The 27983-nt window shown below is 44.1% G+C and overlaps 1 protein-coding gene across 5 annotated transcripts; it reads left to right on the top strand.

Annotated features, from left to right (window-relative positions):
- Positions 1-27: 27 nt before the first annotated feature.
- Positions 28-27225, top strand: STAU1 (staufen double-stranded RNA binding protein 1). Of its 5 annotated transcripts, none has more exons than XM_053992884.1 (16): positions 28-153; positions 4154-4220; positions 7107-7383; positions 8171-8295; positions 9041-9197; positions 10073-10211; positions 10901-11066; positions 15711-15809; positions 17177-17389; positions 17928-18071; positions 20028-20174; positions 20991-21063; positions 22457-22776; positions 23499-23621; positions 25035-25120; positions 25378-27225. In XM_053992884.1, the coding sequence occupies exons 3-16, from the start codon at positions 7191-7193 to the stop codon at positions 25463-25465; spliced, it is 2073 nt and encodes a 690-aa protein (XP_053848859.1). In that variant the 5' UTR covers positions 28-153; positions 4154-4220; positions 7107-7190; the 3' UTR covers positions 25466-27225. The 5 variants fall into 5 exon arrangements, with proteins under 5 accessions (XP_053848859.1, XP_053848860.1, XP_053848857.1 ...); XM_053992885.1 differs by having other exon boundaries at positions 17159-17389; positions 25392-27225; XM_053992882.1 differs by having other exon boundaries at positions 17159-17389.
- The last annotated feature ends 758 nt before the right edge of the window (positions 27226-27983 follow it).

Below are 27983 nucleotides of genomic sequence, written 5' to 3'. Positions count from 1 at the left end.
GCCCCGCCCCCGGCGCGGTGCCGTCAGTTCCGGCGGGCCGCGCCGCCCCGCTCATTCTCTTTGGTGTTTGCCCTGTGCCGCCCCGCCGGTCCCGCCCGGCCCATGGACTGAGCGACCCCCGCCCGCCCCGGCCCGGAGCCGAGCCCAGCGCAGGTGAGGGGGCGCGGGCGGCCCGGGCCCGGCGGGGCCGCGGGCGGGGGGCGGCGGGGCCTGGCGGGCCCGCGCCGGGCCGGAGCCGGGCCCGGGGCCGTGGGGAGGGGGCGGCCCGGACCCCGCTGCCCGTCCGGGGCTCGCCCTGTGCCCGTTCCGGGCCCGGGGCTCATCCCGCGCCCGGCCGGGCCGTGCCCGCTCCTGCGGTGGCGGGGCCGGGAGACCCGCCCCGGCGGGGAGCGGGGACCGGACCGCCGCGGGCCCGGCACCGGCGCCGCGGCCCCGACCCGCGGGGGAAGCGCCGGGGCCGGCGGCGCTCCGGGCGTCCCGAAGCGGCGGCGGCATAGCCGGTGCCGGGGCGGGGGGTGCCCGCTGCCCGCCGGCCCCGGCGCGGCTCTGCGGGGGCTCCCGGGGCAGCGGAGCCGGCTCGGCTGCCGAGCGCCCAGAGCCCGGCGTCCTCCCGGGCCGCGGACGGCGGCACCAAAGCCCCGAGCCGAGCCGGCCGGGCCGCGGGGCCAGCAGCGGGGACAGCAGCGGGGCCAGCAGCGGGGCCAGCAGCGGGGCCGCGCCAGCCCCCCCGGCACGGCTGAACGGCAGCCCCGGCTTCCCCTGGATCCCGCCGCGGCCGGCGCTGCCCCGGGATCCCTTCTCCCTGTTTCCCGAGCAGAACGCTGTTATTCCCGAGGCGAAAAGCAACAGGTTCCGTTCTGGGCTTTCCCCTGCCTCCTCTGGCCCGCAGACGGGGCAGCTTCGGGCTGGCCCTGGAGCGCCAGAACCATCGAATGATGCCTCACCTGCTGGGTGCTTTTGTCGTTACTTTCCCGGCAGGTTTAGGGCAAACCTGGGAGGAACGTCCTTTGGGATCCAGTGGAGGCTAGGTGTATAAATATATATATATATATATATATACACACACATATATCAATGAACTAAAATATCTGAATGAAGTCTGTGCTCTGCTTTTGGAATGGTACATTTATAAAATCTTGTTTCTTCTAACTAGAACGTGCAAGTGCACTGCACAGTTCCCTTGCTCAAACTGGAGGCAATGCTTTGGGTTTGTTTTTTTAAAACGAGTGGACATGAGAATTTGAGTTCTGATTATGCAGCTATGGCTGCAGTATAATAAAATTATTTCTGGTTTGTCTGTTGATTATTTCATACATGCAACAAATGTGTGTTCTGACTTTTACAGAGATTCACTCAAGGTCTGTCACATCTTGATGAGACTGTAAAAAGCCCAGGGGCTGATTTTTTTTACTCTATTTTCTATTTTCTGAAGTCGTATTACAAACTTATTTCCAAACTGTTCTAAAAAGATGCATGCAAGAAACAATGTCTATTTTAGCAGCCACTCTGTTCAGAGTTTTTCATAACATCACCATTTTTGCACTATCAGTACAATTCAGTCAAAGTGTGTTTTGTGGCAAAATTATTCATAGGCTGAAATAAATTTGAAGTGATATGACTGTACAAAGTCAGAGCAAAACTGGAAATGACTTTGTGCCTTTCAGATCTTCCTGGAGAACAGCAGCTTTATTTTGGAGACCAAGGAACATTCCAAAAGCCCTTTTCCTGGCTCCTTTGGCCAGGATCCGTGCCAGGGCTGGTTGTTTCACTAGAGGTGCTGGAGATGCCCCAGGACATGCAGGAGATCTGTGCATGTTGGCTCTCAGCAGTGTCTGTGGGTTCTGTCACCTGTGCTTCTGCAGGGAAAAAGCCAAAATCCATCAATGTTTTGTCACAGCACTGATTGAGCTAGAAGTAAACAGTTAGGTGTTTATTCATTATATTACTTCCTGGTTTATCAATTTGCTTTGTTTGGAACTGTCTGGTTTATGTGTATGTTTGGTAGTTCCCTCTTTTCATTCAGCTTTTACTTTCACATTTTAGCTTTTCTTCTCGTATTAATAATCCATATCTTGGCTCCCAGACTACTTTGCATAACATTTAGTGTTTGTGCCCTTACCAGAAAGAGCAGCATCTTTTTCTACAGTGTTACTTTTGGGAAGGACCCTGTCTTGCAAAAATGTTGCAGAAGTTTTATCTAAGAAGAAAACATTGTTCAACCAGTATTTTACATTTTATCCAGATAGCCTTAATTCTGTAAAATTTAGTCATTGTTTATCAATTTATAGTGAGATTTTCCAATTGTAAATAGATGCTGTGAAACACTGTTGCAGCAGCTTGAGAATTTTATGCTGTATGTTACAAAGATATTCCTAATGTGTTTGGTTTTTTTTTAGGTAATAGCATCTCAACAAATCTCCTAGAGTTTGTGGCTATTTATGTATTGTGCCTCAAAAATGTGTCGATGGTTGTGTGTGGCATTTGTCCTGCCTCTCAGGCTGCCAGGCTCTGGTGGAGCAGAGTGGGGAGCGAGTGCAGCCCGGGTGGGAATGGGGGGCACGGGGAGGTGTCAGGACCTGTGGCATTCCCAGTCTGCAGCTGCTGAGGAGCAGGACACCCTTCTGTGTGCTGGTCCTGGCGGGGAGTGGAACCTTACAAATACACGAACTGCTGGTTCTCAGGCCCCAGCCAGCCCTCTCCTCTTCAGAATACACAACTTCAGATCCTTTAGCAGTTTTCCCATAGGTTATATTTCTCTGAAGGGAGTGTTTTGGGCTTTTCCTCCTTTGCTCCTGCCTGGAGCTGGTTCCCCAGGCAGGTGCAGGGCTCCAGCTGAGGGCTCAGTGTCTGAGTGCAGAGCAGGACTAGTGCAGACCTTGCTCAGGCTGGTTCTTATTGCTGCATCTCAGGACTGGGGGGGCTTTTTCTGAAGCAGCCTGGTAGCATCAGCTTGTGCTAGGAAGTGGTGTTGGTTGTAACTCTTCTCCACTCTGCTGGTGCCCATCAGTGGTGTCTGTGCCATGGTGACCAGCAGGCAGTGCCTGCCACAGCCCCTTGGGCTTGTTCTGCTGAGGTGGAGGGGTTCATTCTTGGCAGGGCTACCTGGAATGGCCGGGGGAGGAATTTCTGTTGTCTTTATGCAACTTGGTCTTGACCCTGCCTGCAAATATGATGCATTTCCTTGTTTTTGAGATGCTTAGTTTAGCCTCCAGAAAACCCTGTAGAAGAGAAGTTGAGCTGACTGTAATCCTCTTGTGTTCCCTCTTCACTCTCCTGTTGGTAAACACCAAGTGTGATGCCAGCCTGGTTCGGGCTCTGCGTCCTGCTTGGTTCCAGCAGGAGAGCTGCTCACGGTCCTAGGAGCCAGCCTAAGAGTTTGAAATGCCTGTCTGAAGTAAATTCAAGAGCTCTGTCCTCTTCTAACCCTGATCAAGATTGGGCTCTCCCCCATTTTGTGGCTGGGAATGATGTTGCTGGCATCTGCACTCAGTTGGCTTAGGCATGGAAAAGAAGGATTAAACACTTTGTGCTATATTTGTAAGCAGAATAAAATAGGTTTTGATTTCCATTTAGAGCAGTCCATGCAGTGGCAGGTTTCATATGCAGCACTGAAATAATTTTATTCTAAAATGGTTTTAGACTATTTGTGAGTGAAATCACTAGATTGGAAATGTAGCCAAAAGGTAGAATTTCTGTGATTTTCTGCGATTAATAACTACCATGGTTTCTCAGTTTGTGGCTTGCTTTTGGTTTGGCTTTGTGAATGAAGTCTGAGTCTAATTTTGGGAGCGGATCTCTAGGGCTCTTAGGAAGTAGAGCTTCACTACAGAAGAACTGGAAGCCTCACTACAGAAGGAAAATTGGCAAGTGACTCTTGTAATTCTGCAAAGAGCACTATTGTGAGATTCCACTGCTTGGGTGAGAAACATCACTTGGGGTCGGGGAAAGAGCAAGGAAGATTCTTGCAGCAGGTTGGAAATTCTGCTTGGAAAAGCAGCTGTGTTGAGCAGTTTGTCAGTGGTCATGGAAGGGTCACACAAGTCCTCGTGATCAAATAGATGAGGCAAATTCAGTGTAGGGTGAGAGATTCTCTACAGAAGATTATTTTATGCCTGTAGGAAGCAAAATGCTAACTCTCTGTTTTTTCTTTTAGGCATTCTCCATCATAAATATCCTATTTAGAACTAAATACAAATCTTCACTCTCTGGATCTCCTGAAGGTACTGGAAACTTACTTAAAACATTAAAGTTTCTTACCTTTCTATTTGCATAGTATTAAAAAAAATGACAAGTTGTGGTAAAACATGCTTATTCATAGGAAGTGTTTGATTTTTGTTTGGTCCTCGGTCTTCTACATGCAACTCCTGTGTGAATTATAATACAAAAAGACCGCAAGAAAACTTTAATCTAAAAATGTTACATTCTTTTATATATGAAGATCTTAATTTATTTTTGGTTGTGTGGACTGGCCGTGCTCACATCTTCGTTCATTTCTTTAGTTACCTTAGTGACACATGAACTTTGCATTTTAATGTGTTCAAAATTTCTGGGAATGTTCCAGGCATTGAATGCACCAAAATAAAAATCTAAAAGCAAGTGATGAGCAGTCCTCTGTCATCTGGAAATCCATGAAGTTTAGTATTGCTGTTTGATGGCAGCCACCCCCGGGCGGGGATCACCTGCTAGTGCAACCCTGTTGTGGTAACACTGCCAATACTCTGGGATGAGCTAGCGAAAAGTAACTGCAGAAGGGTGGGAAAGGAGCAGTTCTGTAATTGGTGCTGGCTCCGCTTCTGTGAGTGAAACGTTTGTTCTTTCACCTCTCTCGGGTATCTGGGTGGGCTTCAGTTCTAGCAACACCTTGAGTACTGAGTAGGGATCAGTTACTTGCACCAGTAGGTGTCTTGAAAAGTTTGAAGTATCTAACCCCTGATTATGTGGAAAAATGCCCTGAAATTCTAGCATCTTTGTTCCTCTGTCTGCTGAAACAGCCTTTATGACTTGTAGCTTCAACTTTTTCAATTATCATGCTTTTTTTTGGATAGTTAGAACTTTATAAGCCTGTTGTAGGGTAAAGATCATATTCCACCGCTGTGCTCTGCAGCTCACACGTGGTCCCCTAAAACCAGGCAATGGCAAGCATGTGAAAGGTAGGGCCTTGCTTTAAAAGCACACGACTTGTAGAAGTTTTCTGACAATATCAAGCTTCCTTTCCAGCATGATCTCAAACATCCTGATGTTTCTGACATCAAAGTAACAACTTTTGGTGTTGTTCTCTGAAAGCGGGTGGCTGAAACTGTAACTTCAGTTCCTTAGAGAGACATCATGCTTCAGCAGGAAAGGAACGTTTGCTTTTCTTGCTGCAAGATTTCATTGCATTTCTTCATCTGCAAGACTTTGGTCTAGTCTTTGCCAGGCAATTATTATTGTTGTGTTATATCTGAAAATTTTCGGTGATTCTAGTGATTCTCTTGGGAAAGAAACTTGGTGATTGTAAAGTTATTACCCTGGAGTCTTATTCTAAATACTTTTCTTCTTTGTCTTACAATTTCTTAGATGTCCTTTAGACAGATTCTCTAATACCACTCTCACAGTTACAATGCACCCCGTGTTTAACTGTTGCAAATTTAGTAGTCAAATATAGGATTTGTTTAGACTATAATCTGCATATGTGTCTCCTGGACTAATGAGACCTGAACTGTTTTTGCTCTCTAGTAAAAACAAAAGTTATCCACGTGGTAGTATGATAAGTCTGTCATGTTTGTGATGTTTTTTTCAGAAGTAAAAATACTCCAGATGGTAGATTTGGTGGTGTATCTGTTGTTTCCCAGTAGTTTCTTACCTCTTATTTAATAGCTAATTAAATCTTTCTGTCCATGAATGTATTAATCTAGGTTCTCCTCTTAGGCTTGTTTTGTCAGTAACTTGCTAAAAACTTCCCTCTGACTCATTGCTGCTCCTCTCACATTTGGAAATCCATTCACAGGTTCAGAATTTGAAGCTCACAGAGCACTAGTGGAGTTGTGTTGCTACTAATAGCCCCCTGGTGGTAGTTGGAGCAGTGATTTCTCCTTTTCACCTATGAGTTAGGAAAGAATAAACCTTTGTTTGCTGCCCTAATCAGATCTCTGTGTGTGTGTGCATGTGTGAGTGCCTTGGTGTGTCAAATGGATTTACTAGGCTGTAAATTGTATTTTTAATAAATAAATTGGTATGTGGCTTGTAAGTGGATATGGACAGCTGACCTGTTTGTGTCTATTTAGGTTCTACTGGCTGAACATGAAGGTAATTTTACATCCATGTGTAGGAGAAATCTAACAGTAATTTGTCAGCAGAGGGAAGATGTGTCACAGCACAGGGGCTGGGGCGCGTGCTGCACTCCCAGCAGGTTTTAAATGGCCACAGGTGTCCATGAGCACGTCCTACACTTGTTCATGGAGCTGCAGAGCTCTAAATTGATGCTTGAACTGTGACTGAGACATGCCCTGACTTAAATCGAAGTAACCTTCAGAATACATGTAGCTGATACAGTTTATGAACTCTTACACCTTTGCTTTTCCCAGCATTTCCTGCTGGACTCCAGCTTTTTCTCCTCGTGGCTTGGCATTCTTGATGATCCTAGGGGAAAACTCTAGGATAATAATAAAGGATGTATTCTCTAAAGAGTTTTTTTGTGAAGGCTGCATTTATTTCTTGCCTTCCAAGGGAAAAAGTTTAACTTCAAATGGTAGAATGCATGAAATGTAATTTGTCTGTGGAAGTTGCTCTTTGTTCAGTGTCTAACCAGTGGCTCTGGGTGTAAGTAACAGGACTTGCTTCCTAAGTGGATTCAGTCTTGGGGAAAAGAGATGGACAGCAATGAACAAGCATAAATAAAGCTTCTGTACTACTCTTCTGTGAATGAAAGAAGTGTGAAGCACGATGGGGCCTACGGGTGGAACTGTGCTGTGCAAACTGGATGTGTGAGTGACTAACTGGACAAAAAGGGAACAATGAATTCTTGGTTGAACACTGTTTCCCTTTTCGCTGATGGAGGAATTATTTCAGTAGGTTGTTAGAGAATGCTAACTATTTAGTATAATCTATTTTTCATCTTTACATTTTAGGTCAGCAATTTGGCTTCCAAAATTGGAGTTTGTCTGCGTTCAAAGCTGTTTGCCTACAGTAATCTGCTCTGGTTGGAAGTGAACATGTCTCAAGTTCAGATTCAGAATCCTTCTGCTGCCCTTGCAGGGAGCCAAATACTGAATAAAAACCCAAGTCTTTCTCAGCCTTTGAGTATTCCTTCTACTACCAGTTCTTTGCCCTCTGAAAATGCAGGCAGACCTATCCAGAACTCTGCTTTGCCCTCTGCTTCAGTTACATCCACCAATGCAGCTGCAGGTAAGATAGAGGCTCAGTAACTGTATATATTTTTAATGCTTATAGTTTGGCATGATACATTCCTTATGTCTTGCACCTACATTAAAAGTATTATTTATCCAACTGCAGTAGCTCCCTATGGAATGAAATCTGTTGGAGACAGGTAGAAGCATACTTTTACATAAAGCTCCAGCAATTAATTGGTACATTTGTAATAGTAAAGAATATTTTTAATTGTATTACATTAAATTTTTGAAACATTACTATCAATCTTTTCTACCTGCAGCTTGTTTTAAATATGAAAAAGTGTTGTTTGAAATAGTTTGTTTAGTTCTGTTATCTTTAGTTCTTTTATGACCAGTTTAATGATAAATATATTATGCTATCAAAATGCAACAGAACAAATAAAGGGTAATAAAAAATAGCTAATAGGGGAAAATAGGAGACGGGAAATGAAATTAACTGAGTTTTTGAAATTATTCAAAGCACGTGATAATGAGGAATGGCTGGAAGATTTGGTCCTTGACACGTATTAGATATGATGTGAGCTGTTTGCAGGAGTCATCTAACTTCATACTTCTGGCTTGCATTAGAACCTTGAATTCAATTATGGTGCTTTTTAGGCATAAGCATTGCTTGGAAAACCCAAAGTTAAATAGTTGTTACTCGTTTGGCCAGTGAGCAAAGCTGTCTATTCCAACATTGCAGACAACTAGATGCTAAGCCACTGAGATTCTTTTTTTAATTAAAATTTGTAGTAGAGTTCACAGTTATAAGTTCATTTATCTGATCTTATGTAATCTTTCAGCTCCTTCAAACATGGCAAACCCCAAAGAGAAAACCCCCATGTGTCTTGTGAATGAATTAGCCCGTTTCAACAAGATTCAGCCCGAGTATAAGCTTCTGAGTGAGCAAGGTCCAGCTCATTCTAAGGTAAATGTTCATACCAGTTTCTTACTGCTGCTGCTCATGCTCCTTCACCTTCAGGAGTGGGAAGGCAATGTGTGTGATTTTGGTGCAAGACAGTCCAGAGTAATGGAGAGGAAAGGGAAGCCCTCCACAGCATCAGTGATAGGGAAGTGTGAAGCTGGTACCTGGGAAGTAAAAAGTTGAGTTCCAAAAAATGTCACATGAGCTTTAAGGTGTGAAGGAGGTGACATTTACAAAAAGTATTGGAATAACATTCAGAACATCTCTTCAATTGTGTTTCATTGACCTGTGGGCATGTAGAAGCTTTTATGGTACATTGTGAACTTAACTTTTTTCAAACTGCTGAAAAATATCTTTAATAAACCTTTTAGAGGATTAAAGCAAGAGTGGAGTTATGTGTCACAAAGAAGGGTGAGTTTCCAGTCTGCTGTTCAGTGGCACGGGCACAGCAGCTCTCCTGGGGCTGTCACCTCTCCCCACACTGCTCTGAGTTTTTAGCCTGTCAGATCTCATGCAGGATACTTGCCAGCTACAATTGTTGTGAAATTCTCAGTTCAGTAATCAGGAAAATCCTGTTGATGTCCAAAGTGATGGAAATCTGGAGATGACATGGGAGTTAAGGAGAGTTGGATTACCATATTCTCAACTTGTGCATCACTGAAAGACTCATTGTTTTGTGTAAGACGGTCTGATAAACTACATAAACTCTGAAGAAGCTTTTTACAAAATACCTGTTTGTGGTTTTGAGGTGTTTACAGTGCAGCTGACTCTTGGGGACCAGCACTGGGAAGCTGAAGGAACTAGTATTAAAAAAGCGCAACATGCAGCAGCTGCCAAAGCTTTGGAAGGGACAAAATTCCCTAAACCTACGGCTCGTCCATCTCGTAGTGAAGGCAAGAATCCAGGTATATGCCACAGCAACTGATTTAAAGTAATCATACATACAGAATACACCTTTCTGCTTTTGGTATGTATTGAAGTTGTGTAAGGATGAATAAAAACTGTGATTCTGCCTGTTTAACAGTGGCAGTTGTCAGCTAGCAAGTACTTACTTTGTCTGTCCATCTCTTCCATAGGTCATTTTCTTTTGGCAATTACCTTACATCAGACCTCTTGTACTGGATTACAGCTGATTTCTGAGCCAGTGAGACCTGTGGTAGAAAAAATGACACTTGCTGAGTGTTCTATAGACTAGGAGTCTGTTCTTCATGCCCACAATACCAGCACTGAGAGTAATGTTTTAGCCCTCAGCAGCAATTTACCTGCCGTTTGACAAGGCCAGTTGCAATTTGAAAGTGAAGAGTCATAGAAACCCTTCTAGGTCATTGAGGACAGAGAAACGTTTGATCATTCTCAGTAAGCAAGAAACACAGAAGGGATGTAGCATGTCTGCTAACTTCAAAGTATATTTGGAGAAATTTCTTTACTGCAGAAAATTCTTCTTCTGCACTTTGTTATATACACTGTAAACGTAGGTAAATTAGCAGCTTCAGAAATTAAAAGCAAAATGATAAAACCCTCCAAAACAAATCCAATAAGAGCTCCCAGCAAATTCACTCTTTTGTAACAGGATTTGTCACAACTGTACTAGGCCGCTTTAATGTACATCATATAGACTTATTCTCTTTTTGTTCATTAGCAGTTCTGTTTGGAATTCAGTCATTTAAGATGCTGCACGTGGCAAAAGCTCATTTTTCCCTGCTGCAAGCCAGCAGTAAGAGTTTGAATTGTCTCAGTTCCTTGTGACAGCTGGACAACCCTTTCTGTTCCTTTTCTGTAGACAGTGTAACCCCCACAGTGGAGCTGAATGCCCTTTGCATGAAGCTGGGGAAGAAGCCCATGTACAAACCCATCGACCCTTACACGGGGATGAGATCCACCTACAGCTACACCATGCGGGGTGGCACCTACCCCCCACGGTAGGTGTTGGCTCGGGGTGCAGGCTCCCCCTCAGCACCCCCTGCCAGGCTGCTGCCTCTGAAACCGCCCGTGCCCCCTTCCAGGGCACTCAGCTTGTGAGGCAGCAGCTTTGGAGAAGTCTGCCCACCAGTGTCTGTAACTTGTCTTATTTCCAGTGCTTTATTTCTTTGGGGTGGGGCAAGGCAGCTGGACTGAATGTTGAAGTGTTTTTGAGAGTGTTCAGGTATAGCCAGCTTCATTAAGCAAATAGCTAAATATATAGCTAAATATTAGCTAAATATTTCTTGCATTTCCTTTCTGTGTAAAAGCAAAAGTGAAGAAAACAGGTTGATGCTGCTTCTTCTGAAACTATTTAAATTAAAGCTGCAGTTTAAAGAGTTTTATGTAGGCATAGGAACTTAAAATTCAAAATTTCCTGGCTTGCCAAGTCCGTAAAAGTGCAATAATGTTGTCTTGGCGTAGCACTTGGTCAGAAATGTGTTCCTGTTGTGAAGCAAGGAATGTCAATATTTGTTTCAAAGGTAGCTCACTAAATTCTTTTAGGCTCCAAATCAGAATTTGGCTTTTTAAAACTAGTGCTTCAATGCTGGTGTGGTTACTCATATCCAAGAGATTGACCCACATCTGACTTAGGTGTCTGTTTACTTTGGAGGCAAAATCATTTATTTATTCACCTCTCTCTCTGCAGGTACTTTTACCCATTTCCTGTTGGGCCTTTACTTTATCAAGTGGAGCTTTCAATTGGAGGGCAGCAGTTTCATGGGAAGGGAAGAACAAGACAAGCTGCTAAGCATGATGCAGCTGCTAAAGCTCTGAAAGTTCTGCAGAATGAGCCCTTGCCTGAGAAACCAGAGGTGGGAATTCATCTTAGTGTTGTAAGCCTAAATTGCTAGAATAAACTGGGATATTATTGTAGATTTTTTTCCTTGTTGAGAGTTGAGGAGACAGTTGGGAAATCTAATTCTGTGTAGTATTGGTGACTTACCTGTGTCGATAGAAACACTTTGATTTAAAAGCATAAATTTCTATGGAACCAGAATTTCCCAGATGAAATTATGTTAATTTTTTTACTGTCATATTTTTCCACAGCAATGCTGTAGACCTCTGTCAGATATGAGCACTGGAAGCATAGATAGGAATTAATATCAGGTACAGATCATACACAAACTTCTGAAGAAGTGCATAAATGGGCAACATATAACTCAGGCATGGATTTACTTCCTAGGACAAATTCCTACATGATTTTGGAAAGAACCATGGAAGTTCTAGAAGAGCAGAAAATGCATAGAGATAGTAGAGTCATACACACATTTTGATAAGAATATAAGAAGTCAGTTTTTATCCCTTCATATATTTACGGCTGCCCAGCACTTTCCATTCCAATACCGTTATTGTGTTTTTCGTGCTTTTTTGTTGGGTGGCTTTAGGCAGAAGGTCTCACTGTGAGCACAGGAGTTGCTTTGCTGCTGGGCTGGCTGGGAGCCTGCACCTCTTCGTGTGTGTTGGCTGCTTTGGGCAAAGACAGAAGTGTAACTTGCAGTCTGGGCAGTGTGAGAGCTTGCTGGATATGGAGTCTGGCTGTGTGCTGAGAAAGAAGGAAAATGAAGAATTGGACACAAGGTAACAAGGGATCTCAGAATGAGAAAAAAAATCGCTGGGGACTACCAGGAATGGCAGAGCAAGAGGCTTGAGGAAACGTGAAGCCAAGGGACACTGAGTTAAGACTTGGTGTGTGTGGGAGTGAGCATTGTCCAGGCGACTGGGCAAAAACACTGGCTCTGACAGTTCAGGGCAGAGGCTTGGGAGGCACTGACAGAGGTGCTGCATGTAAGGGAAAGCTCTCCTGGAGGAATGCAGGCTGAAAGGTGGAGGCTCCTAGGGATTGCAGATGCTGTTGGGAAAAGAGCATGATGCTGGGAACAGGAGCTGGGACTTGGGCTGAGCCCTGCACTGAAATCTGGACTGGTGACTGGCAGAGTGTGGGCAAGGGCCAGCTGGTCTTCATGCAGGAGAGACCAAAGCAGAGGAAGATGTTCCCCTTCAGTGCTGGGAACCCCAAATTCTGGAATATTGTTCTGTGCAGAACAACAGGGGTGCAGAACATCCCCTTTTTGTGCCCACCCTCATAACAGATGAGCTGCTCTCGTGGGCCCTTTTTCCCCTCAGGGAGCACAGACCCAGGGAGAGCAGCTCTGCACAGCTCATATGTTGAATTATTCTCTGTTCACTCTCATAGGAATGCTTCAGTACAGGTCACTTTGTGAAAACATATGGAATTGTGGAGTTGGGTAATGTGAGGTCTTCAGAACAAACTGCAGTTGTTGTAGGATGTCTCATTCTGTTGAGAGGTGTAAATCCAGAAGTAGAGGAAGTAAATGAGGCAAGAGACTGCAAGAAGGGAGAATTATTTTATTAATAAAACAGGACCTGAATGGTGTCTTGACCTTGAGAAAACTGCATTTGTAATTTTATTTTTCAGTTTTAATTTGACTTGTCTGTAGAAGGGACAGTAGGAAATACAACTTAGGGAAAGGAGAGTGGGCCTTGGAAGAGGGTGTGCTGGTTTATAGCAAGTGCTTGGACAATCAAGTTTTCATTTAAAGTTTGGTACTTAAATTCATTGATATTTGTGGCTTTCAACTGTTGTCGTTTTAGGAACGTCTGAGGGAATTGTTTCTGTAGCAGCATTTCACCATAGCCAAGATGAAGGTAGAATAAGGAAGGTTGTGGTGCTGAGTGAACCCTGTTCATTTCTGCATCCAGTGAGGCAAGGGCCTGAAAGGATGCAGGAGTGCAAGGTCATGAGAAATGCTGTTAAAAATGCCTGTATGCAGCAGAGGCAAATGAAGATTTCAGAAGCAGACATAATCCTGATACCTCCTAACAGTCATTTGATGTTGCCAGTAATTAATTTTCCTTTTAAATGTAGTTATTTTGGTGTACCCCATTTGAGTGTATGCTTGTGTAAACAGAATGTTCTGATGTTTGAACTCACATGTTTTAAAGGGGAGTAATTTTGTACCTTTTTTTATTATTTGGGGGGATTTTTACAATTTTTTGTTTTCATGGACTTTTACTCTTGTATTTTTAAATTAGAAAATATTTGGTGCATAATAACAGTTGGGTGCAATGATCTTAAACATCTATTCCAACCTAAATGATTCTGTGAGTCTAAGAGGAAATCATTGAGTAAAATGGTTAAACTTTAAAGGAAAGAATGACCATTTCTCACACTTTTTCAGGCTGCAAATCTAGGAGCAAGTGGCAGGAAAAAACATGTAATAATATTGGCTCTTGGCTGGACCAAGCCCTGCCTGAAGAACTGAGCTGAATGTTAGAGCATTCAGAGGGGGCTGTGGTGGGAGAGCCCGCAGGGACCTTCAGCGTGGCTGGGGCTGGATGTGCTGCTGAAGGAGCAGCATCAGCTGCTCTTCATACCCTTAATGGGGAAGGACAGGCTCAGACCATGGCTGTGGTCAGTCAGGGCAGCACCTCCTCGGTGTCCAGCATTTGCTCACAAGCAGTCTTGAGGAAGGGAAGGGAACTGGAAGGTGTTCCTGGGAGAGGGCAAGTCCCTCTAATGGAGTACAGGACTTGTGGAATTTGCTTGAACAATGTGATAAGAATTAAGAATGGTAAATGCTTTGGGGTCTCATTCAGATTGAGAGGAACGTATTTCTTGGAGAGTTTAGTCAATGCAAACATGCAAAATACCTCAAAAGCAAACTTTAGGCATCATCTGCCTTGAAGTGTGCAGGGGAAGGGGGAGAGTGTGTGTGTGTGTGAGAGATTATTTTTGATTTATAAAGTAAGCTGATCCAGAACTCAAGTAGAGTCAAAATAATCAGTAAAATAGTTGTAGTCTGTTAAGGGTTATTTTGCTAGTAATTCACTCTTTTTAGATAAAGGTATTGAGGAAAAGAACCTTCATTTTGCACTGTGCACACAGACTTGGAATGTATTAAGAATGTACACTGCAATAGAGCAGATAATTCCATTCTATTTATTTGTATTCTCTTGAGAGGATATGAAGTGGGAAAATTTAATCCAATAAAAAGAAGTCATAGTCATCTTCACAAAGAAAAACGTTGGAATTTGAAACACTAGAATCTATCTGAAATTACAAGGAGGGGAAAAGTGCTTATAATTGAAGTTGTTGTGGCAGTGTTGGTGAGTGAGGGCAGGGACAGACCCTTCCTGGCAGTGCTGGAATTGCCGTGTTCCTCCTGGGAATATGCTGCTGTTCCTGTGGAGCTGGGCACTGGGCTTTGGCAGAGGATGGTGGTGCTGGGCTGGGCTGGCTCTGGAGCACAGCAGGGCTCTGGGACAGCCCTGCTCACACCTGCACTGCCCTGCCATGGCACCACAGGGCCAGGCTGGGCCCCGACTCCAGCCCGGTGCACGGGGCAGCCCGTGAGAACCGTGCCAAGTCTGGGACAGTGGGAGGAGTGAAAACTTGAGATTAATTTTGTCAACTGTTTTGTCTAAAATGAGAAAAGCCTGTCTTAACTGGTGGGATAAAAAAATCCTTTGTGTTTTAAACTAACCTGTTAGTAGCAGACACGGGGGATGCTCAGCACCATCCAACAAGTTTTAATCTACGACAGCTCTCTAGCTCAGCTCCCCTGCTGCTCTCCAATAAGATACTGAAATCATTTTTATTACCTGGTTGCATAACCAGTATTGTGGCATGATATAATCAGTGATATTGTTGCTGTTCATCTTTATGATAATCTTTCCAATATCACTGCTGGACACCTAAAATTTCTCTGTTGCTGTTGACATGCCTTAGCTCATGTTGGTGCCAGCATCAGTGAAGACACTTTTGGAATGCCAGTCAAAGTTTTACCTGGAGATACGTAGACGTGCCTGTAGGAAAGCTTCGCTGGCACTGTTGTCCCAGCAGGTTTGAGTTCTCAGAGATGGTCAGCGCTGGATTTAAAGCAAGTTCCTGATAGGATGTTCTTGACATGAGAAAGCAAAGCTGCAGATGAGGCACTTAGAAGGGAGTATGTGAAAATACATGACTATGCCAAGGGCTCGTCAGCCATCCCTCATTCACATTGGTCCCACTCTCAGAATCTTTATTTTTCCTGCCCTTTCTCTTACCTGATCCTGTCTTAGTGCTTTTGGTGCAATTGTCCAATCAGTATATGAAAATTGTATTTCATAAAGGTACTTCCATTTGGAAATCAGTGCACTTAGCACTTCAATTTCATTTTCTATAAACACATTTTTAAACCTATTGGCCCTTATTCCATTTGTTCTTTCTTGTAATGAGCACATGAAAATATGAAGGTTTGAAAGCTTTTACACATACACTTTAATGAGCTTCTTAAGATTCAGTTCTGTAGTATGTGGGCTGCTTTTCTCCACATTCATGTAACATGACAGTAAAGGTTAGAGTATTTAAAATTTGGAGAGTTCAGTAATGTGGTTGAATGGATAAAATTCAATTTAATAGGATCTTTATTTTAAATAGAGTATGCTTCTTTTAGGTTAACGGAAAAGAACCAGATGATGAAAATCTCAATAAATCTGAAATAAGCCAAGTTTTTGAGATTGCACTTAAAAGGAACTTGCCTGTGAATTTTGAGGTATGTTTACTTTACAAGCTCTAGATTTGTTTTTATTAGACTATTAAGGGTACACATTAAGTTGAGTCTCTCCTAGATAACCAAACAACTGACTTTTAACATGTCTTGTTAGTTGTGAATACACTTTAACCTTTGACAGTCACCCTGATTGTCTTGGAGTTTATATGGTAAAGGGAAGAAAAAAGAAAGATCCAGCTGTTCACAAATTCATGCCCTAAAATGATCACATGGAGTGAACAGCTACACTGTAGTTGTCTGTGCAATCTTTTTTTCCAAGCTTTTTGAGAAAAGCGTATTACAGTGAAAAGCCAAAACACAACCCTGCATTAATGATTAGGACATGGAAGTGCAGAGTCGAGGCAAAAGAGTAGAGCTCACTCTGAAAGACACATATGGAAGTATTTGCTTAATTAAGCACTGATCTGGACTACCCATGAGTGCAGAATCTCACAAGTAGGTTTCTTTTCTTGCCATGAGGTGACCTCATGTGCATCTGACTTTCCTTTCCCTTTGGCCTGGCTGCTTGCTGCCTCTTTGCCCCTCTTGATCATCTCAATTATCTCAATTCAGGAGCTTCCACAGGAGTGTTTGTGTTTCACTAAAATATTAATTTATCATGCTGCTTTTCTGAGCTAGCAAAGTAACATTTAAGCCAACCATCTGAATTATTATAGTAAGAAAATGCAATTGTGTGTAACAAAATTGCTTCTGAAACTGTTCTATGAAATTTTACATGAAACTTTCAATTATTGCAGATTAGCCTGAGCATCACTGGTAAAAATACACTGTCACACAAAGCTAATTGTGGGTGGAAGCTCTTAAAATTAATTCTTTTTGACTATATGGATATTTTGGAGTATGATGTGTTATGAATGGAGTTAAAAGCCTAAATCTGTAGTGGGCAGCTATCTCTTAGATGTCTTCAGAATTCTTCAGAACTTCAGAGTTCAGAAATCAGAATTTCTGGACTAAAATGCTAGATCCAAAAGAGGTGCTTTCTCTGTAATGTTTTATTGCTCTACCATGATATATTTAATGAGGTGCTATTAACTGTGGGGAAGTACACATTGGTGAAATAGAACAGTCCTATTTTTATACTGAAACAGTAAATCAGTAAATTAAATAAGTTGGGTTAATGACTTGTATAAACACTGTTTACTGCTTGCTGCATCTGGTCTTTTAAAAATATATGCTTAGTTGGGTGGGAATATGTTATTAGAGTGAGTATGTTTTACTTTTTGGATTGTATGAGAATCTAAAAATCTCTTTATCCTTTGTTCTTGAGAGAAGTTTGCTATAAACAATGTGCCCTGCCATTTTTAATAAGTGTTTATCACGCTTTCACTCAGTTTTTCCCTCTGAAACAGGTGACTAAGGAAAGTGGTCCTCCCCATATGAAGAGTTTTGTAACCAAGGTATCAGTTGGAGAATTCATGGGTGAAGGTGAAGGAAAGAGCAAGAAGATCTCAAAGAAAAATGCTGCAATAGCAGTCCTAGAAGAACTGAAAAAATTGCCACCCCTTCCTACAGTTGAGAAAATGAAGCCACGAATCAAAAAGAAAACAAAATCAATAGTGAAGGTAAGGGGGAAAAGGTTGGAAATTTGACTGTGCAAATAATCATCAGAGAGGCTTTTCTGAATCAGTTATAAACACTCCTCAGCTGCTCAGCCTTTACCACCTCTCTGGTGCAACAAATGAGCTGGTAGTTGGCTCCCACTCTAATGGGGTTCTAACACCACTTTTATAGCAGTTATCAGTAAATTCAGGATGAAAGAGAAACCTTATAAAGGAAAGAGCAGCATATAAAAATCAAGCTCTGACTTTCAAGCCTCAGACTCCACAGCTTTGGGTTTTACTTGTACAAATTCTCCTGCAAGCTTGTGCCTCCTAATATAGCAGGATTAGAATTTGTAAAGCTATTAGCAGGGTAGGTTACACATGGTCAAGTCTGACAGCGGAGCCAAATAAATTCAGTATTTCTCTTTGGCTGTGACAGTGTTTATTAAGCAACTTTTATTTCAGCATTTTTGAAATCTAGAGATGGCATGCTGCATTCTGTCTATTAAACCAAATATTCATAAAGTTTGGCTTATTTCCTAAACACTCTTCTACATAGCTGCAAACAAGTCCAGAATACGGTCAAGGAATGAATCCTATTAGCAGACTTGCCCAGATACAGCAGGCCAAGAAGGAGAAGGAGCCCGAGTACATGCTCATCACAGAACGTGGGCTGCCCAGGCGCAGGGAGTTCGTCATGCAGGTGGGTGTGATGGCACAGGCCTGCAGGTGTGGCTGTGACCCTGGCACAGGCTGCAGGTGTGGCTGTGACCCTGGCACAAGGCTGCAGGTGTGGCTGTGACTGTGGCACAGGCCTGCAGGTGTGGCTGTGACCCTGGCACAAGGCTGCAGGTGTGGCTGTGACTGTGGCACAGGCCTGCAGGTGTGGCTGTGACCCTGGCACAAGGCTGCAGGTGTGGCTGTGACTGTGGCACAGGCCTGCAGGTGTGGCTGTGACCGTGGCACAGGCTGCAGGTGTGGCTGTGACTGTGGCACAAGGCTGCAGGTGTGGCTGTGACCCTGGCACAGGTCTGCAGGTGTGGCTGTGACCGTGGCACAAGGCTGGAGGTGTGGCTGTGGCACAAGGCTGGAGGTGTGGCTGTGTCTGTGGCACAGGCTGCAGGTGTGGCTGTGACTGTGGCACAGGCCTGCAGGTGTGGCTGTGACCCTGGCACAAGGCTGCAGGTGTGGCTGTGACCATAGCACAAGGCTGGAGGTGTGGCTGTGACCGTGGCACAGGGCTGCAGGTGTGGCTGTGACCATAGCACAAGGCTGCAGGTGTGGCTGTGACCCTGGCACAGGGCTGCAGGTGTGGCTGTGACCATAGCACAAGGCTGCAGGTGTGGCTGTGACCCTGGCACAGGCCTGCAGGTGTGGCTGTGACCCTGGCACAGGCCTGCAGGTGTGGCTGTGACCCTGGCACAAGGCTGCAGGTGTGGCTGTGACTGTGGCACAGGCCTGCAGGTGTGGCTGTGACCCTGGCACAGGCCTGCAGGTGTGGCTGTGACCATAGCACAAGGCTGGAGGTGTGGCTGTGACCCTGGCACAGGGCTGCAGGTGTGGCTGTGACCATAGCACAAGGCTGCAGGTGTGGCTGTGACCCTGGCACAAGGCTGCAGGTGTGGCTGTGACTGTGGCACAGGGCTGCAGGTGTGGCTGTGACCATAGCACAAGGCTGCAGGTGTGGCTGTGACCGTGGCACAGGCCTGCAGGTATGGCTGTGACTGTGGCACAGGCCTGCAGGTGTGGCTGTGACTGTGGCACAGGCTGCAGGTGTGGCTGTGACCGTGGCACAGGCTGCAGGTGTGGCTGTGACTGTGGCACAGGCCTGCAGGTGTGGCTGTGACCCTGGCACAAGGCTGCAGGTGTGGCTGTGACTGTGGCACAGGCCTGCAGGTGTGGCTGTGACCCTGGCACAAGGCTGCAGGTGTGGCTGTGACCATGGCACAAGGCTGGAGGTGTGGCTGTGACCCTGGCACAAGGCTGCAGGTGTGGCTGTGACCCTGGCACAAGGCTGCAGGTGTGGCTGTGACCATGGCACAAGGCTGCAGGTGTGGCTGTGACCCTGGCACAGGCCTGCAGGTGTGGCTGTGACCGTGGCACAAGGCTGCAGGTGTGGCTGTGACTGTGGCACAGGCCTGCAGGTGTGGCTGGCACCTCATTTTTTTTTCTTATGGCAGTCAGGTTGTCATGATCATATACAGACTTTAACAGATTTCCATGACATGATTTAACAAAATATCTAATGGGCTACATTCACAGAAAATAAAGTTTCAAGAAAATTGATCTGAGTAATTTTTTTTTTTTTTTTTTAATGCACAGGGCACCAGTAACTGTTGTAACTGCCTAATGTTTTAATTAACAGGAGTATTAATACTCTGCTAATAGGTACTAAGCTGCTTATATTTCATAATGTAGGATTTATTAACACTAACTTGGGTTCCCAAGGTGAGATGATAAAATACAATTCTTTGTGTGACTTCTGTTTGGGTTTTTTGTGCTTGAAGGCCAATGATTATTGGTAATAAATGACAACTTGCTCAGAACAATGATCACTTGAACTGTTTTGTGACTTATGGCATGCTGGAGACACAGATCACTAATAAGGGAATCCCCATACTACTGCTTAAGAATTGAATTTTCTTCCTCTTCTGTCCAGGTGAAAGTTGGTGTACACACAGCTGAAGGAATGGGCACGAACAAAAAGGTTGCTAAACGCAATGCAGCAGAAAATATGTTGGAAATATTAGGTTTCAAAGTCCCTCAACCTCAGCCTCCAAAACCAGCATTAAAGACAGAAGAGAAGGTGAGTCTTGAGGAAGCAGCAGCTGGTTAATGCTGCAGCAAAGGCTGAGCTGAACAGAAGCAGCTTTGCAAGGCAGTAACAGGGTAGGAAGCTCATTCCCTCTGCCCTAGCCAGGAAACAATTCTATTGAGGGGACTGCTCTCTGAAAAAACATTAAATATCCAGTGTTTTGGATACATTAAGCATTTGGGTTTTCAGGTAAATCAATCTCATCAGAAGGATAATTAATGTCTTTGTGCTTTATGAAATGTCTCAGAACCTTTGATAATCAGTATGTTGGTCTTAGAAACTTGCAGACCTGTAGGCTACAGTACTCTGCTAGCAATGGTTTTACACAGCCTTGTCACAGTTGCAGTGAAAAGTTTGTTACAGGTCTCTCTGGTGGGTCCCTTAGGGAAGGAGCCTTCTGTGTTCTGCTGGTGATTCAGCAGATACTGCCAGGGAGTTCAAACAGCAAATCCAGGGTTGGTTTTCTCCTTTTCATGCATGTGCTCATTGGTGTCTGCTGTGTTGCCCTCAGCAGTATCAGTGATTAATGGCAGTTAAACTGGCTTTATTCTAGTATCTAGTTCTGGGTAGCTGTGTTCCTAATGCCACTGCTCTGGCACGTGGTAGTTTTAGGCCTTCAGTGAATAAGAATCACGGAACTTCTCTTTTTTTGATAGCAATGTAGTTATTGATGTTTTTGAATAATAACTTTTTCAGGAAAATTTTGGCTGGTCAGATCACCTGCATCTTGAAAACTTTAAAATTTAGGGGAAGAAAAAGTTTTGAAGGGATATTGTGTGTTTGAGTTATTTTCCTTTTATTTTTAAGACCCCAGTGAAGAAACCAGGTGATGGAAGAAAAGTAACCTTCTTTGAGCCGGGCTCTGAAGAGACTTCAGCTAGTGAGTAACCTGGTGCAAGCAGCAGGGCCCTGTTGGGGTGTCAGGTCTGTTCCCAGTCCCTCCAGCAGTGCCATCTAGCACTCTGGGATGAGCAGAGCTGTGCAGCTGCTGCCTTGCAAACCAAATGGAGCCTTTGGAAAGGTTTGGTTCAAACCCCAAAGAGCTGATTGCTCCTGAGGCCCCTGTTCCTGGCATGAAGATGTGAAGGGGTGTCAGTACTAACTGGTCAGCCTCAGGTAGAGTTGGAGAGGGAAGGAATGGCCTTGTCCAGAGCCACCTCAGTCTGTGCCTGGTCTCTGATGACTGAGAGCAGGAGCTGTGCCTGCCCTTGTTTCAGGCAGTGAATAGTTGTAGTAGTCACACCCAAGGTGGCAGGCTGGAACCAAAACACTTCAATCCTGGCCACCCTGTACACAGACATTGCTTTCTGGAATGTCATCTGGTGGGAGGAATCATTATGGAAGGTTTGTCTATCACCACAGATTGCTGTTCTGAAGAGCATGGTTCAGGTACTTTATGTGTTTAAATATAACTTTGCTATTTAAATTACAGTAAGTTGGAATTGACTTGGACTTTAGCACTGTTTTACTGCATCCATAAGATCTTAGGTAAACTTCCTGACTTCCTATACAGATTCTGCTATCTCTGTTTTCTTCCATTTACAAATTTTGACTTTCATCCTTAGACTTGAAACAACTCAGCCCTGCAGAACTTCATTACTCTGTTCTGCCATAAAAATGTCTCCTTGGTTTATTTTGGTGACACTATCTTCCCCACCTTTCTTGAGCACACCTGTGCAAGTTTCATCCATAGCTCTGTGTGAGTTCCCCTTAAAAAGCTGTTCTTATCCCTCTTTAACTTATACCATAATGTCAGCAAATTGCTGTCAATTGACTGTGGCTGGACATTTGCTGTAAATAGTCTTGCCTCTTTGTGTTAACCTTTCCTACCTGCTTGTTCTCACAATATAAAGTTTAAACTTTGTGGACTGTCACTTTATTTACATCATTTAATGGTGGCTCTGGCCATTCTGTGGTTTCATTATTTGCTCCTATAGTGTAAATGATGGAATAAAAAATTCTGAAAGCAAAAGATATATCTAGGATATGGTTGCAGCTGAGGTGTCTGTGAGCTTGACTGACCTGGAGAAGCTCCTCCTGGAGGTAAAGGTGCTCCCTTTGGCAGAAGCTGCTGTTGCACTGAGTCAGTGATTCATAAGAAAACTGTCTCGATGGTGCTGAAGCTCTGACCCTCCAAAGGCTGATTGAGCTTAACAAGTTTGTTAGTATTTCAAAAGTAATTTGAAATTAATTATTTTTTCCGAAGTGACTTTTGGTGCCTGCAGGAGGGCTCTCAAACAGCAGCTCTTCAGTGTGCACCTCTCTCCTCCCAGGTAATAAAGAAGATGAGTTTAGGATGCCTTATCTCAGCCATCAGCAGCTTCCTGCTGGAATTCTTCCCATGGTCCCTGAGGTTGCACAGGCTGTAGGAGCCAATCAAGGACACCACACCAAAGAGTTCAGTCGGGCAGCTCCCAACCCCGCCAAGGCCACGGTGACGGCGATGATCGCCAGGGAGCTGCTCTACGGGGGCACCTCTCCAACTGCCGAGACCATCTTGAAGAGCAGCAACTCCTCAGGCCACTTCCCCCACGGGCCCCTGACCAGGCCCTCCGAGCAGCTGGACTATCTCTCCAACGTTCAAGGAATCCAGGTAAACGTTCAGCTTCACAGGACTGCTTCCAAAGCAGGTCTAACCTTTTGTTTGCTCAAAAGCTTTTTAGTTCTGCTGGTGAGAGATGAGTTCTGAGCCTGCTGAAATTCACATAACGGTTTTGCTTTATCTATGACGTGTACCAAATTTTGCATCTTTTTAAATATAATTTTCAAATGTGCATTTCTGTACCATTCTCGGCCCCAGTTCAGTGCTACTCTGAGGTCTTGGAAGAACAAAATTAAAGAAGCATTTTCTGAAAATTGTCCCAATGTAGGAAGACATTGTGGACTTGAACTTGACTGATGTGAAGTCAGGTTTCTTCACTAATCTGTCATACATTAACATTTGCTGTAAGCTCTGCATTTTCTTACATTTGCTTCCTTTAATGAGAATTGCATTAAGTTCCTATATTCATATGACAGATGAGCTCAAAAAGCATAATATAGAAATTTGAAATGCAGATAGCAGTGATCAGAATAAAGGTTCCAGTAACAATCATTATTAAGTAGCCACTTGCATTCAGGAGCCTTGCCAAGCTCTTATGAGTACTAAAAAACATTGTAAGTGAGGTTTAACTTAAAATAGAGGGGTTCTACTGGCTGAGAGAATGATGAGAAGAAAGGCTTAGCTTCATATATGGGCAAATAATCTGTAGCAGTTGTGATATACTTCTGGTACTTGGTTAACTGAAAAGAAATAAATCCTTCTCTTCTCTTCAGGTTGAATATAAAGACTTTCCAAAAAATAACAAGAATGAGTTTGTATCTCTTATAAACTGTTCCTCTCAGCCACCGCTGATCAGTCATGGGATTGGAAAGGATGTGGAGTCTTGCCACGACATGGTATGAACATTGCTGAAAAGCTGCTCTTGGGCCTTCCCTGAGGGGACATCAAGGTTTTATATCACTGCTGGGAACAATCAGATGTTCTACAGTTCCCTGGCTAATTTTTGTCTAATATTTCACAGATTGCAGAAATAATGATTAATAATATCAGAATCTAATCTAAATAATGCTAAATATGCTAAATATATGATCACAGTACCTAACAGCATCTCAGCTTATTTCCTTGTTATATCAGAATGGGCTGATGTTTCACTGGGAACTGTGATACTTGGGCTCAGGTTCCCAGACTTGCAGCAGAAGTGGAATCCCCTGTGGAAGAAATGCAGTTCAGCATTGGATAGTAAGAGACACTCTAAATCTGTTCAGCTCCCTTTATAAAAAAGATTATTTATTACCAGTGGCTGAAATATTTCTTTGTGAAAGAATGAGCCTGCTATAGTGAAACCTGCAGGGGACTTTGGCTCTAAAAGACTTTTGGTGGAGCTGACAGGATGTTCCAAGTCTGCTCCCATTCAGGGAATTGTTCTTGTTCTTTTGGTCTCCAGAGGTGATCTGAGTGCAGCAGCCTGAAGGACTCGTTTGCAATATTTGAATACCCTTAGGAAAACCTGATTTTGCTGATTTTTATACTAAAATCTGTTGCAGTACTTTCCTAGTGGACACAATTTGATGCAGATTTCTTTGTACTTTGTCACTTTCTTTGGACATTTTCATGCCAAACTCTACATTCTGCTGTGCAGAGATCCTGTCAGACTGAGCACAGGGGTCAGGGCAGGGGGGAGAAGGGGAAGGAGCAGCTGGTTTGGAGCTTGAACACTGTGACTGGGGTCACTGTGAGCCCCCTCCTCAGTTCAGGGTTCAGCTAAGGGTCACTAAGGCACGTGCCAGAGTCAGGGATATGCTGGAAAGCTGCTCCTGAAATTGGTCTGAATGAAGTGGAAAAAAAATGTCAGTTCTCAAGGGAGGTGACTGACCTTGGCCTGAGCCATGTCACACTGACCCTGGTAAACAGTCACATGGGCCCCCCTGTTTTGTATTTTTGATTCTTGTGTAACTTGTTTTCTTTTCTGGAAAAGGACCCTGGTTCTGTGTATTTCTCTGTCCTTTGTCTTAAGCTCTGCAGTTTGAGCTGTTTAGTGTCTCTTTTCTTGCTGTTTCTAGTCCTGGTGTGTTAGTTTTCCCCCAGTGCTGAAACAAGTGCAGTGGGAATCCCCAGTCACAGCGCCATCCAATTGTTTAATGAAGCAAGATGAAATTCTACACTGTTACATTTTCCACCATAACTATGGAACTTAAAAAAATTCTTTAAAAATATTGCCAAAATAAGAACATTTGTTTGGGTTGAGTGCTTTCACTAGATTACTGAACTGTCCAGAGGCTGAATTGCTGAGTGCTCTCTCTTCTCTTTAGGCTGCACTGAATATTTTAAAGTTGCTGTCTGAGTTGGACCAACAAACCACAGAGATGCCAAGGACAGGAAATGGACCAATGTCTGTGTGAGTGGTTCCCACCGACTCTCCTTGTGCTGATGCACACTAACCCCGTGAGAGTTTTTAGACAAAGAACATGTGAGATAATGAGCTCTCAAATTAACAATGGTGGGATTAACAAAGTGCTAATTGATTAAAAATTGGGGCAGTTATATGGTAACAAATTGTTAAATGCACATCAAATTATTTGTATCCAATTTAAAGCATTGTATTTGTGGAAATAATGTTTTGTCTCCTAAGTAACAGGTGTTTTCTGATTTTAGATGTGTGAAACAAGAAATGGAAAGTGACCCTCTCCTCAAACCGGCGAGCGCAAACCCTTTGGGACAAACACTGGACAGCACTGCCTGAAACAGGCTCTTGACTGAACCCAAACCTGAAAGCACCAGAGAAAATCAAATGCTTCCTCTTAATGTAACCTAACTGTTGGAGTGCTACAGTCTCTACAACCTACTGTAGTGTCTAAATCATAACTGTTGCTTTTTCTTCAAGCAGTGATACATTTTTAGTTTCATTATGTTGTTTTGATTGAAATGACACTATACATTTTTCATTTAAAAGTTTCTTAATTGTATCTAGAACCATAGCACAGTTTAGAAACTTTGTCTTCTGAGACTGACATGTTACCTGTGAACTAACTTGGGAAGATCATATCCATGTATGTGGTTATTTTGGTTTTATTGGAATCGCAGCGTTTCACTGGAAACAGGCTGTGTCCCACCATTTTAAAAAGCCCCATATTTTCGCAAACCAACCCTAACTATCCAATGGTCGAATGAATTTAAACACTTTAGGAATTTTAAACTTGGTTTGATCATTTTTGGTTAATTTCTAGTTTTCTTGAGTGTGGGGTAGGGGAACTCGAATGCAATGTGACTTTCAGTGATCTCTGAGCTGTGTTTTAGGGACTGTGTGTTGGTGGCTCACAGCTCACTACAGTACAGGATATGATCTCAATGTAGTGCATATAAAACTGCAGATTGATTTTCCTTGAGTGCTTTATACTGTTTAATTACATCTCCATGTAGGGCTGAAAAAAATTACCTATGTTTATATATAACTGTGTTGCTTTTGATGTTGTGTTCTTGCGCACGGTCGGTGCGCGCTGAGGTTTGCATTGGTCCAGGTACAGCACGATAGCCGCGCGAGTTCAGTACTGCTTCCGTTCATTGTTTACGCTGGAATTTTTTCTCCCCATGGAATGTAAGTAAAACGTAGTGTTTGTCACCAATAAATGGTAATACTAAATTTTTTTGGTTAGTTTATTCCTGTACACCACCACAGGGGCTGCTTTTTTATAGATTTGTAATGCTTGTGCTCTAGTCTGGGCAGTGTGTTGAGCTGTGGAGTAACTTCCAGTGGTTCTTGAGTGCATAGAGAATGTTCCATGTTCTGTGCTGTGCAGGGTGTGCAGACCTGGCAGGGCAAAGGAATGCAAAGTAACGTGGGTACAGTTTGTTATTTGTGCCACAGTGTTAGTGCAGCTGTGTTAATGGGAACTCAAACTGGACTTTAAAGTGAAACTTAAAAGTTCGCTCAAATGAGGAACCTGGCACAGCCAGTGGATGGACTTCCTCGAAGTAGAGACTTTAACTGTTTCCTTGTTTGCTTGTAAGCTGAGCCACAGCCTTGCGGTGCCTCAGCGATGCTGGGGCAGTGCTGCAGAGCAGAGCTTGGTGCTGCAGAGCAGAGCTTGGTGCTGCAGAGCAGAGCTTGGTGCTGCAGCAGCACTGGCCCCAGCACCGGCCCCGCAGGCTGACACGTGTCGGTGTCTCGTCCAGTGTGAGCTACGGTCAGTGTTTACTTACCTGTGACCTGCAGGAGCACTTCTACACCTGTGTGCAGCGCCCACGGGAACTTCTGCCACAGAGGGCAGTTCCTGCAGGTGCTGTCTCAGAGCTAAATGTCTTGGCCATTTTATTTGCATCATCCAAAGCAATCGGGCCACAGGAACTGCAGACCAGATTGCATTGAATCACGTTGGGTGTGATCATTATAAGCTAAAAACCCCCAAACATTGTAAAAGTTTTTTTGATTTTAATTTTTTTTTTACATTTGTAGAACTAAAATGCTGTACATTTAAAAATTAAAAGAAACTTGCTAGGCTGAGGCTTTGTATTGCAAATTTTTCCAACTCAGAAACTCCTTACTAAACCACTCCTATTGGAAAGCAGGGAGCCACTGACAGCAGTGGGCCCAGGTTCTCGCTACCTTCATCTTCTGCACCTGACTTTTCTCCTGGGATGGGACTAGAGCCTGCTCTTGGGACTCTTCTGCAGCTGTCACTTGTGGCTAATGCTGTGTTTTATAGGAACCTGGATTAAGGCACTTTGGCACAGGGAGCTGTTCAGTGCTGTTAAACACCCTGATCCCCTCTTGGGCCTGTGTAAGAGAAGTGTCTCCTCTCCCAGACCTTGCTGCAATCACAGCCTCCTGGTGGGACACTCCGTGGCACCGTGTGGCTTCCGGGTAAGCTGCCATGAGCTCTGGATAAAAGTGGGGCTTTGCCCGAGTACTACAGTCCCTTGCTTTTCCTGTTGTCTCCTCTGTGCCTGATACAGCGAAGGCAGAAGACACAGCTGAAACTGTTCTTGTTTCTCCTCAGAACTGCCCCCCTTATTGCCCCAGCCTTTTAACCCTGCAGCCATTCTGCACACAGAGCTGCCAGGGCAGAGCAGGGAGGGCTGGGCTCACCATCTTCCACTCCTGGTTTCAGTGCCTGACGGCCTGACTCCCCAAGGAAGAAATACGACTTTGTGATCCATCAGCCTTGGTTTCAGGATTAAGATCTGAAAGAATTTGTGCCAAATTTTTTGGGAATGTTGACCTGCAAGATAGCTAAAATGCACCTTTTAACTCTTGTAAAAGG

This window comes from Vidua macroura, chromosome 17 (genome assembly GCF_024509145.1).
Source record: "Vidua macroura isolate BioBank_ID:100142 chromosome 17, ASM2450914v1, whole genome shotgun sequence".
Classification (NCBI taxonomy): domain Eukaryota; kingdom Metazoa; phylum Chordata; class Aves; order Passeriformes; family Viduidae; genus Vidua; species Vidua macroura.
Note: the sequence above shows the minus strand (reverse complement) of the source record. Positions and strands in the feature narration are given on the sequence as shown.

Coding starts and splice junctions, on each gene's coding strand:
- STAU1 (XM_053992883.1), top strand. CDS start 7,191: ATGTCTCAAGTTCAGATTCAGAATCCTTCTGCTGCCCTTGCAGGGAGC. Junction 8,296..9,040: donor AAGGTCCAGCTCATTCTAAG/GTAAATGTTCAT, acceptor TGTGGTTTTGAG/GTGTTTACAGTGCAGCTGAC. Junction 9,198..10,072: donor TAGTGAAGGCAAGAATCCAG/GTATATGCCACA, acceptor CCTTTTCTGTAG/ACAGTGTAACCCCCACAGTG.